At 46.2% G+C, this 12,576-nt stretch overlaps 1 protein-coding gene across 3 annotated transcripts in view; it reads right to left on the bottom strand.

Annotated features, from left to right (window-relative positions):
* Positions 1–1,153: 1,153 nt before the first annotated feature.
* Positions 1,154–12,576, bottom strand: part of LIMD1 (LIM domain containing 1) — an 88,337-nt gene continuing 76,914 nt past the window's right edge. For all 3 annotated transcript variants that reach the window (XM_054480410.2, XM_054480413.2, XM_063661972.1), the window contains exons 5-8: positions 9,482–9,612; positions 8,801–8,852; positions 7,894–7,962; positions 1,154–5,461 (exon numbers count right to left, since the gene is read on the bottom strand). In XM_054480410.2, coding sequence (XP_054336385.1) covers positions 5,324–5,461; positions 7,894–7,962; positions 8,801–8,852; positions 9,482–9,612 — 390 coding nt within the window. In that variant the 3' untranslated portion in view covers positions 1,154–5,323. The remainder of the gene's footprint in view (positions 5,462–7,893; positions 7,963–8,800; positions 8,853–9,481; positions 9,613–12,576) is intronic.

A 12,576-nucleotide genomic window follows, 5' to 3' on the forward strand; every position in this document is an offset into this window, starting at 1 on the left:
GCCTTGCTGGTAGCTGGAAAGTGGCCATGGCGGGAATATTTACATCCTAGGTATCAGCAAACACTCCATATCAGGGCTTTTTAATTTTTTGCCCCAGAGGGCTGGTTTGCCAGCACACCACAACCCCAGACCACCTTTTACCCTGATTGCATCTTCACTCCTTATACCATCAAGGTCTTAAGCAAATAGCAGCCCATGTTGGCAAAATCAGACTAGCCATTCTCATCACTTAAAAAGAAAAAAAAAAACTTTTATTCTGGTGTAAGGTGCTATGACTATCAGTATCCTCACTCCCAGCTTTCCCGTGTCCTTGGCACGTCAGACCTGGTAGCCACAAGGACTAAACTGGAGTCTAGAACAAACTCTTTCCCCACCCCAGGGATTCTAACCACACACTTGGCCCCATCACTCTACAAGTCCTGTCTTCCTGCATGTGGCTGTCTCAAGCCTGAAGGATCACTCGCCTTGAGAATTCTTTGGTCATAACCTCAGAAGAGAAAAAACAGTTAACATTCACAAAAGAGACAAAGTGACCTTACAAGTCACTGCATCAGGACCTTACAAGTCTCAATCTTAAAGGTCCAGTAAAAGAAACTGCCGATTCTTGGGATATGATTCTCCAAGGCCTCTCACATTTTTATACATCTGGTAAGAATAGGCACCAATTGCCAGGTTCCAGACTTATATTTTCAAGGATGTTTATCTAGTGAACAGTCTTGGATGACAGAGATACTGTCTGTCTCTGGAGCAAAAGTCAGGCAGGCTTACTGCCCATTATCAAAAACCAGGGTTCCCTAAGCATGGGGGTTCCTCTTGTAATGCAGCCCACTGCGTGTGCAGGTCTCACCTGGCCCTCTTCATGGGGCCTGGAGCTCAGGGAACCAGTGCAAATGCTGATAATCTGGCCACTGCTATTGCTATAATAAACTGTCCTTTGTCTCTGACCTATGAGTCTCATAACTTCTGCCAGGATCCATGAACCCATGTGGTGTGCTCACTTTATTAGCCTGCAAGTAGGGTAAAATCTCATACCCTTCACAGGCTTGATACCTATGTGGTACTTTTAAGAATCCAGAGCTGTAAAAGAAGACAAAGTCCAGGTAGCAAAAAACACTGTTTGCTGACTCCACACACAGAAAAGACCCAGGAAATATAATGTTCAAGGAGCACTTTAATAGTCAACAAATTGATGCAGTTTTGTCACAATACTTTGCATAATTTTATAGTAACAGTAAAATTCTGAATCACTTTATAGTAAAGACACAGAGGAAAATAATTTCCCTGTACAATGAAATTTTCATACACTATATGGAGATTTCCCACATCTGTCAAGTTTGGGCTCAGAATAAAAGATAGCTAATTTATTTCACTCTTTTCTCTGTTATTTTATTTTATTTTTTTTTGAGACAGAGTTTCGTTCTGTTGCCCTGGTCGGAGTGCAATGGCACCATCTCGGCTCACTGCAACCTCTGCCTCCCAGGTTCAAGCAATTCTCCTGCCTCAACCTCTCAGGTAGCTGGGATTACAGGCGTACGCCACCAAACCCAGCTAATTTTGTATTTTTAGTAGAGACAGTGTTTCACCATGTTGGTCAGGCTGGTCTCTAACTCCTGACCTTAAGTGATCCACCCGCCTCAGCCTCTCAAAGTGCTGGGATTACAGGCATGAGCCACTGTGCCTGGCCTTTTCTGTTACCTTTAAAAGTTACTTCACATAGTAAAGAAATTAGGACTGATTCTTGGCATAAAGGAGGGTACAAAAAAAAAATTGTGCCAGGTACAGTGGCTAATGGCCATAATCCCAACACTTTGGGAGGTGGAAGTGTGCAGATCATTTGAGCCCAGGAGTTCCAGACCATCCTGGGCAACATGGTGAAACTCGTCTCTATAAAAAATACAAAAATTAGCCAGGCGTAGTCAGTCATACACGCCTGTGGTCCCGGCTACTCGGGAGGCTGAGGTGGGAGGATCACTTGAGCCCAGTAGGTGGAGGCTGCAGTGAGCTGAGATCGTGCCATTGCACTCCAGCCTGGGCAACAGAGTGAGGCCCTGTCTCAAAAAAAAAAAAAAAAAAAAAAGAAAGGAAAAGAAAAATTGGTTTCCTGGCAGATAGAGTTTTAACAAGTGCATCAAGCAGTAATAATTTGTGGTCTTGTGATCAATTCTCACACATGATCTTTGCAAGGGTCCCAGCAGCCATCACAGCTCTACTTTCACATGCATGGGACACAGCACAGAGCAGCAGCCTTGAAAGGACTGCAAAGAGGTGTGAATTCCAAACATTCTCTTAAGTCCTAACATTTCTGTTCTTCATTTTGTGTGACACAAGCCCACGGAAACAAGGCGATAACGGTGCTTGAGGGTGACCAGACCTCCTCAATCATTCCATCAGCCACCCAGGACTCAACAGCAGAACCTCGGAGGACTCAGCTGAAAGAGGTTTTCACTCGAGCACTAACCACAGAGAAGTGAGAAGTGCTATCCTGCTGCCATACGCAGCCGATGGCTAGTTAGGACTAAATGCCCTTCTGTGGTGAGATGAACCAAGACGGCAGATGGGGGAATAACATCAGTGAGAGAGAGATTACGAGTGGATCCTTACATTGCAGATCAAACTGGGTTGTCTCTTCTCAAACCACCCAGGCAGTTTCTGAATGTCCCAAGATAGGGGTAGGAGAAAAGAAAAAAAAGACAAAACAGGAGACGGTGGGTAAGAAAACCTAAAAGGCACAAGGAGGCAAAGGCCTAAGATGGAGGCTGGCTTTGGGATCTGAAATCCAGCCACAATCCTCCTTGTTTTACCTAAAGTCCAAGAATTGTCAAAAAGAAAACCCAGAAGGGCTATTCATTCTAAATTTTAAAACCTTTTCTTCTTGGCCTACCAAGTCCTTGTATTTTCTTTCTAGGCGCCCATAAATACAACCCCATTACAGTTCTATTTGGCTAATAATTTACAGAACATTTAAAATACCAGGTAGGTGAACATCTCTTCATGGCTTTTGTGCAAAGGCCTGAAGCGGAGAGAAAAACAACTGATTGGAGATTCCTATCTGGCGCCTTCTCCAGGGAAACTGACAACCAGAGAAATCTGTTGCTAGGATTTCTAGGACATCTGGAAATTCCCTTTTTGTTCTTTCTCAACAATATAAAATGGTATATTTGCAAACCTATCTGAATCACCGCAATCTAGGCCACTTTAAAAATGTAATCACAGATTTTTAAACTAATTACCCAATTTACAAACAAATCCCAGCTACTTCTGGTCTTGAACATGGAGCAAAGGTGTGTCAGTAAGGCCAACATTCTTAGGTTGACAGAGACAGGTTAACACATTGGCTGGCTTCATTTACCCCCCTGCCATGCCCCACACTGAGCTGGATGATTTGATGGGAAAAGAGGGTCCCCACCTCAGGGTTCACTTCCCCAGCCCCAGCGTTCATGGGTTTTCAGGGGGCTCAGCCTGTGAAAAAGAACCAATGATGATGCACACCCTGGCTGAAGTGACATCTGGCCAAAGGATTCCAACAGAATGAATTTCATCAACATGAAAAAGATAATCCATGGCACCAATTCTGTGCTTCTTACAGGCAATGGTTACCAAATGAGTCAAAACATGGCCTAGAAGTGGAGCTGGGCCCAATGAAAAGCCTGAGTTCACACGTGCTAGGAGCTCCACTTACCACCTTCTGCAGCCCAGCACCCAGTCCTCTTGCTCCGGGTGCAAGGTAAGGAGGCAGAGTGCACACACTGGCTCCTGTGTCCCCGGCCTGGCTGGCAATGGTAAAATGGGCTGCCTTTCTTTTGCAGCTTCTTCTAATCGAGATACCAAGGGGTACTGACCTCCGGCCTCAGGGATGTGACTTGCAGTGCAAATTTTACCTCTTCAGTGCAGAGTGGTCTTGAAATCTTGCCAGTGTGTGGCCCTCCCTCAGCTCCTGCCACCCTGGGGAGCTAGGATGCCGAAATGCATAAGGCAAAAGCACTGAATCGAATCTGTTCCCTGCTGACCTTTAGTTACGATCACTCTGCCCTGACCAGCTGGAGTTGGGCCTGTGTGAAGCCAGTGGTTTCCAACACACTGAAGAAGGTATCTGAGTCCAGTGTGAAAGCCAAATTCCTCCTGAATCTGTGATTTGGTGAAGCTCTATCTGTGAGGTATTTTTTGTGTGTGGAAGACTGAAAGTGAAGGGAAACAACTAAAAAAATTAAACAGACAAAAGCAGTGTACCTTATACTGGTTTCTTCAAACATAATGCCTGTGCCAAGAATTGGGCAGGAGAGAAACCAACGAAATGAATATAATAACTTATCCTGAGGCGCTCCCTCCCACGCTGGCTTAGAGACCTCGCACACAAAAAACTCTCCTTGTTTATAAGAAGCTGTCTCTCAGTATGCGGGCAGTTCTTCCCAAAAGCCCATCATTAAATAAGCTAAAAACAGGTGCAAGCGATGTACCTGCATGGGTTCCTGAGACTTGCCTTGCAGAAGCGGCCTTCCAAGTCACCAACTCTTGAGAACTCCAGAGAAAAACAGCGCAAACATGTGGGCAAAAAAAAATCCTGGTGCCTGCACCAAGTTCTTCTCCCAAAGTATGTTTTACTCACATAGGGCAAATTTCTGTCGCGGCGTCAGCTGCCTTTAGGAGAGTAAGGATTTGAAGGGGCACAGAGAATGCTGTCAGTGTCTAAGGAGGAAACCCTGCCTCACTTATTTCAAATCTTGACTCTGGTTTTCTAAGCAAATTCGTCTCAGGATACAAAGCACACATTAGAGCTTCCTCCTAGCCTTAATGCAATTAAATTTGCAGCCATTCTGCAGAAGAACTGAAGCTTTCGGGTGAAAAGAAGCCTTAAATCATGCCATGATATATATGGGGGGAGGGAGCATTTGGGTATAGGTATTTTCCTGAAGGAAGAGAAAGGGTTGAATGTATTGGCAGCTGAGCTGTCCCTTCAAGGGGATATTGTGAAACAAGCTCAATAAAAACCTCTCCCTCTGAAGCATGAAATGTTCCCAGAGGGGACAGGAGGATTCCTTTGTTGCTATGATGCAACCTCAGGTCATGTGCTCGCACATGCTGGAGCATTTTCCTGAGTAACCTGAGGAAAATGTGGCAACAGAGAAAAGCACTTGGAAAATACACGCAGCAGGCAGGTAGTGTTCACCTCCCTGGTTAAAGGAAAGGCACCCCCCACATGCTCACAGGAAATCTCCCTCCTGCCCCTCTTCTTCCCCTACCCCACTTCCACCCCAGGGGCCACCGGAAGCAGCAGCAGCAACCCCGGCCCCTCATCCCCTGCCATGATGTCTGCAAGTGGCTCTGGCTAGAAGTGGTGCTGGTGAAGGGCTGTAGATGAGGGTCTCTTCTCCAGCCTCTTCACGTGGCAGGAGTGACAGAACAGGTGGTCCTCCAGCGGATAACAGCGATGGCCATCTTCATCATTGAGCTCCAGACCACAGTCCTGGGGGGAGGCAGACATGTCCAGGGGAAGCAAAACAAAACAGACTGCAAGACTGACCTGAAGGCCACAGTCCCCAAAATCAGCAGAGGGTGCTGTGTGTTTCTGTATAGGCAGGAAATGCCAGTGCAGAAACAGCTCCTGCCCCGTGGAGGCCTGTCCAACACAGGAGACACAGCCACACAGCACTTGCTGTGAACCACTTAAAATGTGCTGTCAGTGTAAATGCAGATTCCGAAGACTTAGGACAAAAAGAGGATGTAAAAATATCTCATGGGATAAAGGAATGAGATCATGTCCTTTGCAGGGACATGGATGAAGCTGGAAGCCATCATTCTCAGCAAACACAGGAACAGAAAACTAAACACCGCATGTTCTCACTCATAAGTGGGAGTTGAACAATGAGAACACATGGACACAGGGAGGGGAACAACACACACCAGGGCCTGTTGGGAGGTGGGGGTGAGGGGAGGGAACTTAGAGGATGGGACAATAGGTGCAGCAAACCACCATGGCACACGTACAACATATACCTATGTAACAAATCTTCACACATATCCCCCTTTTTTTTTAGAAGAAATAAAATAAATTGTGGAGTTACAAAAAAAAAATCTCATGGGTAACTTTTTCATATTGATTACATGTTCAAAAGATAACATTCAGATTTTTTTTTCTTTTTTGAGACAGTCTCCCTCTGTTTCCTAGGCTGGAGTGCAGCGGTGCGATCTCAACTCACTGCAACATCCGCCTCCCTGGTTCAAGCAATTCTCCTGTCTCAGCCTCCCGAGTGGCTGGGATTATGCACGCACCACCGCATCTGACTAATTTTTGTATTTTTAGTAGAGACAGGGTTTTACCATGTTGGCCAGGCTGGTCTTGAACTCCTGACCTCAAGTGATCTGCCCTCCCAAAGTGCTGGGATTACAGGCGTGAGCCACCACGCCCAGCGAGATTTTTTATTTTTTTAAGACAGGGTCTTGCTCTGTCACCCAGAGTAGAGTGCAGTGACGTGATCCTAGCTTCCTAAGTAGCTGAGACTATAAGCACAGCATGTCTGGCTAATTTTTGTATTTTGAGTAGAGACAGGGTCTCACTGTATTGCCCATGCTGTTCTCAAACTCCTGGGCTCAAGTGATCGCCCTGCCTCGGCCTTCCAAAGTGCTAAGATTACAGGCATGGGCCCATGCCTGGCTGGATATTTTGAACTGAATAAAATAATTAATCTCACCTGTTTCTTTTAACTTTTTAATTGTGGCTACCAGAAAACTTAAAATGATACATGACTTTAATTTGTGGCTCTCATACTTCTTTCTTTTCGAGACGGAGTCTTGCTCTGTCGCCCAGGTTGGAGTGCAGTAGCATGATCTCAGGTCACTGCAACCTCCACCTCCCAGGTTCAAGCAATTCTCCTATCTCAGCTTCCCGAGTAGCTGGGACTACAGGCGTGTGCCACCACGCCCACTAATTTTTTATTTTTAGTAGAGATGGGTTTTTGCCATGTTGGCCAGGCTGGTCTCGAACTCCTGACCTCAAGTGGTCTGCCGGCCTTGGCCTCCCCCCAAAGTGCTGAGATTACAGGCATGAGCTATCGCGCCCGGCCCCTTATATTTCTTTTGGATAGCACTGGTCTAGAAAATGTGGAAAGGCCTGTTGAGCAAATGTCCTCACCTTTTCTCCTGCAGTGACCTGGGGCACCTGGGGTCCCAGCAGCAATGATTCCCACCCATTTCTTCAGTATTGGCAGTGGGACAAGTCTATATGAGGGACACCCCCATTCTCTACCCACAAGGTCACCAAATGAATCTAATCTCCTTCCATGGGTGAATTCACTTAATTGTGGCTGAAATTCCATGGTCACCCTTCACAAGGGCTGGTGAGGGGCGACCCCTAGCTTTCCTGACAGTCATCAGGTACTAGTGCTCCTTCATCCTGGGTTGGGACACAGGGCAGGAAGGGGAAGGCGGACCCCACCCGCCTTCACACCACCAGCTGACATGCCTGTTTCCAGGAGGGGGTTCATGATTTCCAGGGCTCGGCTGAGAAAGGAGCTTCAGGCAGATAGAACAGCCTGCAAGCTGGAGGGAAGGGAGTCCCTTCCCCAAATCGCACACCTGCCCGACAATGTGGCCCCCAGATAGGACCTGAAACCCATGCTCTCCACGACCCTCCTAGCTCTGCAGCTTCAGGGAGAGCAGCTCCAATAGTTGCAGGACTTGATAGTTCTGAATATGCGGAAGAAAGACCTTTATACTTTGAGCATTTCCATCTTCTCCTACCTCCCCCAAGAACCAGCCTTCATTCCATTTCCTACAGAAGCTCTAGAGGACTGACCCTTGCCGGAATCTTGTTGACAGCCTCTTGCCCCAGTCAACACAGGATGCTTTTCTCTTGGATGTCTACAATGGGCTTTGGGGGCTGGGTGGGGAGGGGCTTACCTCACAGTGGTAACACTCCACGTGGTAGTCTCTGTCCATGGACACGACACGGATGGTCTCATCTGAACCCTGGGACCAAAGAAAAGCAAGAACACATAGGAGAGACCTGTTAGGGGGGCTGTCGGGCTTGATGTACCGTGGGTTGGGGAGGGAAGAGGGTTTTGGGGGTAACAAGTAGGTGGCCTTGGGAGGAGAAGGTAAATCAGGAGTACTTGTTGGAAGAAGAATACATTTAAGCTGATGAGAGGGGAAGTGGGAGGGACAGGAGTCCTTAGGAGTCCTTCCTTCTAGAATGTCAGAGTTAACACTGAAAGAAAGACCTACATGGACACTTATTTTAAAAATGAAGAAAAGACAACCTTTCTGCTCATCTGCTTTAGTATCAAGTAAGGGAGTTTGTCCCTGGTTATGGGGACAAATCAGCACAAGAAGGGTACTGGGCTGGGGAAGCCAGGCAACAAGGAAGGGTGAGGACACGACTTATCTCAAAGGTGAAGTGGGTTTTTTTCATTTTTTTTTTTTTTTTGGAGACAAGGTCTTGCTCTGTCACCCGCTGGAATGCAGTAGCACCATCATAGCTCACTGCAGCCTCAAACTCTTGGGCCCAAGCAGCTAGGACTACAGGCACATGCCACCACGCTTGACTAATTTTTAACAATTTTTTGTAGAGATGAGGTCTTGCTATGTTGCCCAGGCTGTTCTTAAATTGTAGCCTCAAGCAATTTTCCTGCCTGGGCCTCCTAAAGTGGTGGGATTACAGGCGTGAGCCACTGCACCAGGCCAGAGTTGAGATTTTTAAAAGGATACCTTAAAAGCTGTAAGGACAGGACATGGATCTTGTAAATGAGCCCAGGGAGATATTCATGTCTTAGAAGCCCCTGGGAGCATGTCTGGAAGGGCATCTTACCTCAGGTGGAAGGATGGGAAGCCCACAGGCTGCACACTTGGGGGCCAGCACCCTGCAGGTAGAAACAAAGCAGCAGTAAATGTTGCTTCTGGGAGCAAATTCCAGAGTCAGACTTGCACTTGGAATCCACACAGAGCCTTCCTCCATGCCGCCTCCTGTGCCTTGCTCTCCTCCCTCATAGAATGACTGGAACCTGGCTCACTTTGTGGAATATGCCTTAGTATTTGCTCCCCAGCTGCAGTGAGGACACTGGCTGCCTCTCACTCTTCTGGGGACAGCACTAACCCATTTGTTTACACCTCTCATGGTGCCTAGCACAGGCCCAGGCAAACCAAGAGTGGTAGGAACCAGCACTGCATAGGGGCCTTGTGAAGTTAGGTAACACCGAAGCCACAGGGCTTGGTGGATTCCTCCCAAGGCCTAGCAACAAATATGATTATTAGTTTTTTGTGCTCTTTTTTTATTTTTTCACTAAACATGATTCTTTAACCCACTCCTGTCAACACTGGCATCAACCAACCTCCCAAGGTCTCTGCTGTACCCCTCAAAACCATTAAGCCTTTGCTGGACTGTGATCTAAGGGCAGCTGGCAAACACAGTTCTGTCGGTTTCCACCGCTCACTCTGCTGCGATCAGCTTGGCCTACACGAATGGGTCCTGTCTGCTCCCATCCCTTCTTACTTGTGGTAATCTCGGACACAGTAGATCTTGTTCTCTGAGTCCACGGTGAAGGGCACCCCATCCAAACACTCATTACAGATGACACAGCGGAAACAGCCGGGGTGGTAGGACTTCCCCAGGGCTTGCAGGATCTGGAGGAGAGACCAAGACTCAGTGGGGATTATAGGGAAGGATGAGATGGTGGAAGGGGAGAGAAACACATCAGTCCAAGGATTACATGAGCAGTCACACACGGAGTACACTTACCCCCGAGTTTCACCTAGGAGAAGAGCAAGAGGTGATGGGGTGGGAAAGGCAAATCTGTTTCGATGAATACACAGAAGAGACCACACAGGAATCCTTTTCCTGCAGCCTCTCACAGGGTCTCTGAGCTGGGAGGGAAAGAGGGCTCCTTTCCAACCCTCACCCAGAACAGAAAACTCTTGCATAGTTCTTTAATAGAAAGAGATGGTAAGGAAGGGATGGGCCAATCCCAGGGCCAAAATCCACCATGAAGAAGCGGGAAACAATGCAAAGCAGGGCCACAGAAGGATCCATCTTTCCCAGATTTGGGAAGCGCAAGTACTCGGAAAAATGAAAAGAAATTCCATGTGGAAATGGCAGAGCTCAAAAGGAACCCCTTCACTTCTGCCTCTTAGGTGCCCCTTCTATGCAGCTTTGACTCTGGAGCATGATAATCTAGAAGTTCTGACTCAACCCAATGACCTCAAATCCAAGTGTAATAAGTAAAGTTTCTCTGTTGTTGTTTTTAAACGCAATAGAGGGAAAGCCCCACAAACTTCTTCCTCTCAGTGTCATTTAATCTGGATCTGGATGGGATACCTGCAACTGCCAGAGCCAACCTGAAACCAGGACAGACCCAAGACATGGAGAGCAGGAAAGAGAAGAGATGGAAAGAACATCCTTGGTGAGGTCCGTAAGTAACTGAATTAACTCATCATGGAACCGTGTACCTCCAAGCTCTTTTTAGGTGAGATAAAATATCATTCCTATGAAGTCAGTGGTCCTCGATGTGTGGCCCCCAGACCTTCAGCATTAGCATCACCTGCAAACTTGTTAATAATGCACATTCTTGGACCCCACCCCAGATTTCTTGAATCAGAAACTCTGGGGGTAAGGCCCAGCAGTTGGTATTTTAATAGGGTGATTCTGATATATATTAAAGTTTGAGGATCATTGGTTTAACTTGAATTGAGTCTGGATTTTTTCTATAATTTGCAGTTGAAAGCATCTTCACTGACTTAATAGAAGATTCATTTCTGCAATTAGCTGTGTTATGAAACTTAGCAAAAACAACTGAACTACAGAATCAACATGAGCAAGGTCACACCAAAACATGCATCTGCAAAGAATGTACAGAACGGTCATCAGCATCCAGCAGTGGGAGCCCACACAGAAAGCCTTCAAACAGGCTGAAGAAAGGGGATTTTGGATTTGGGGAAGCCTTGTCAGTACACTGTGAGACCCAGGGATAAAGATATGCTGTGTTCCAGCTCCTTCCCCTGGAAGCCTCAGGCAGATAACTCCACACTGCACAAGCTCCAGCCAAGAAGGCAAGAGGAGGGCGTTGTGCTATTCCAGCTTTCCTCTGAATGCTCAGCTTTCAAGCTTCCTCATTCCCTCTTGGGTTTCACTAATGTTTGAGGGCCCTCTCAATCTGCAGTAAGGCAAAACAGGAAGAACAACTGGCTGGGCTTCCAAAACTCATTTGGCAATTTGGACCTTGGAATGTATTTTCCCCAAGATGAATGCTGCCTTGGCAGAAAGAGATCCTTAAATTAATTTAATCCACATTGTGCCTAAAGTAAGATTGGAAAAAGATGCCATTTTGCTGCATTGTGACTAGCTGTAATACTTTTTTTATGTAAGACTATGCCTGGTTCTAACCTGCAAGCCCAGAATGTACCCCTCTATTAACAAAAGGGTATACAGAGAGACAATTTACACAAAGAGTTAGACAGCTGGGGTTCTGTCTAGACATTCACTAAAAGTTTTCAAGTCCTAGAGAAGACCTGAAAGACTGCAGGTTCAACTTCATACTATCTATCCCATATGGTAGAGATCTCACATCAAGAGATGGAGACTATTTCCCTCTCCCCTTGAATCAGAACTGGCTTTGTGACTTTCTTTAATTAACAGAAAGCAGAAGAAACAATGTTCTGAGATTTCTGAGTCAAAGGCTTAAGAAGACTGGTAACTTCCACTTCCTACCTCTTGCTGTAAGGAAGTCTGAACTAGACTACTGAATGATTAGAGGCTACAGGGAGAGGGGCCTGGAGGGTGAGAGGTCATCTTGGATGTTCCAGTTCAACAGTGCTACCAGCTGAATAAAGTTAAGTAGGAGACCCCAGCCAATGCCACAAAGAGCAGAAGAATTTGCCTGCTGAACCCTGACCTAAATCCTGACCCACAGCAAGAAGCTTGATGATAAATAAGAAATCACTGTTGTTTTAAACTACAAAGTTTTAGGGTAGTTTGTCATGCAGCAATAGATAAATGACATACCCTGAGGTTATCCAAAGAAGTCTTAGGATTACTAGAACTAAGAATAGGGTATAATCATACTCATAAATTTGGACCATGTTGACTTCATATGCAGTAGGTTTGTCAGAAGGACACTAAAAACAAAGGCAAATTCTGCTAAAGAAATAGAGCCCTACAGAGTCTAGAAGTTACCTGGGAAGGAGAGGTAAGCATATGTAGCTTCTGCCTACCTTCTACTGCGAGCATGGGGGAAGGGCCACGTTTCCCAGGGAGGTCTTGGCTACTAATGAGGACATGGCTCTAACAGGGCTAAGACCTCTGCTGAGGTCTATCAAAGCCTGGGAGATAGCAGATATTCATCATGAATAGGGAGGGCTCTGGGTCACTGATGTTTTATAAATATTAGCGTATAACCAGTAGAAATGAGTGTTTATGTCCATCAAAGACATGTACAAGAGTGTTCACAGCAGCTTCATGCATAAATAGCAAAAAACTAGAAACCACCAAATCCCCATCAACATGAGATGAAGAAATAAATTGTGCTATATCCATACAATGGAATTCCACTTAGCAATACAAATCAATGAACTACCAATATAGGTAACAGCATG

Source organism: Pongo pygmaeus, chromosome 2, assembly GCF_028885625.2.
Source record: "Pongo pygmaeus isolate AG05252 chromosome 2, NHGRI_mPonPyg2-v2.0_pri, whole genome shotgun sequence".
Lineage (NCBI taxonomy): Eukaryota > Metazoa > Chordata > Mammalia > Primates > Hominidae > Pongo > Pongo pygmaeus.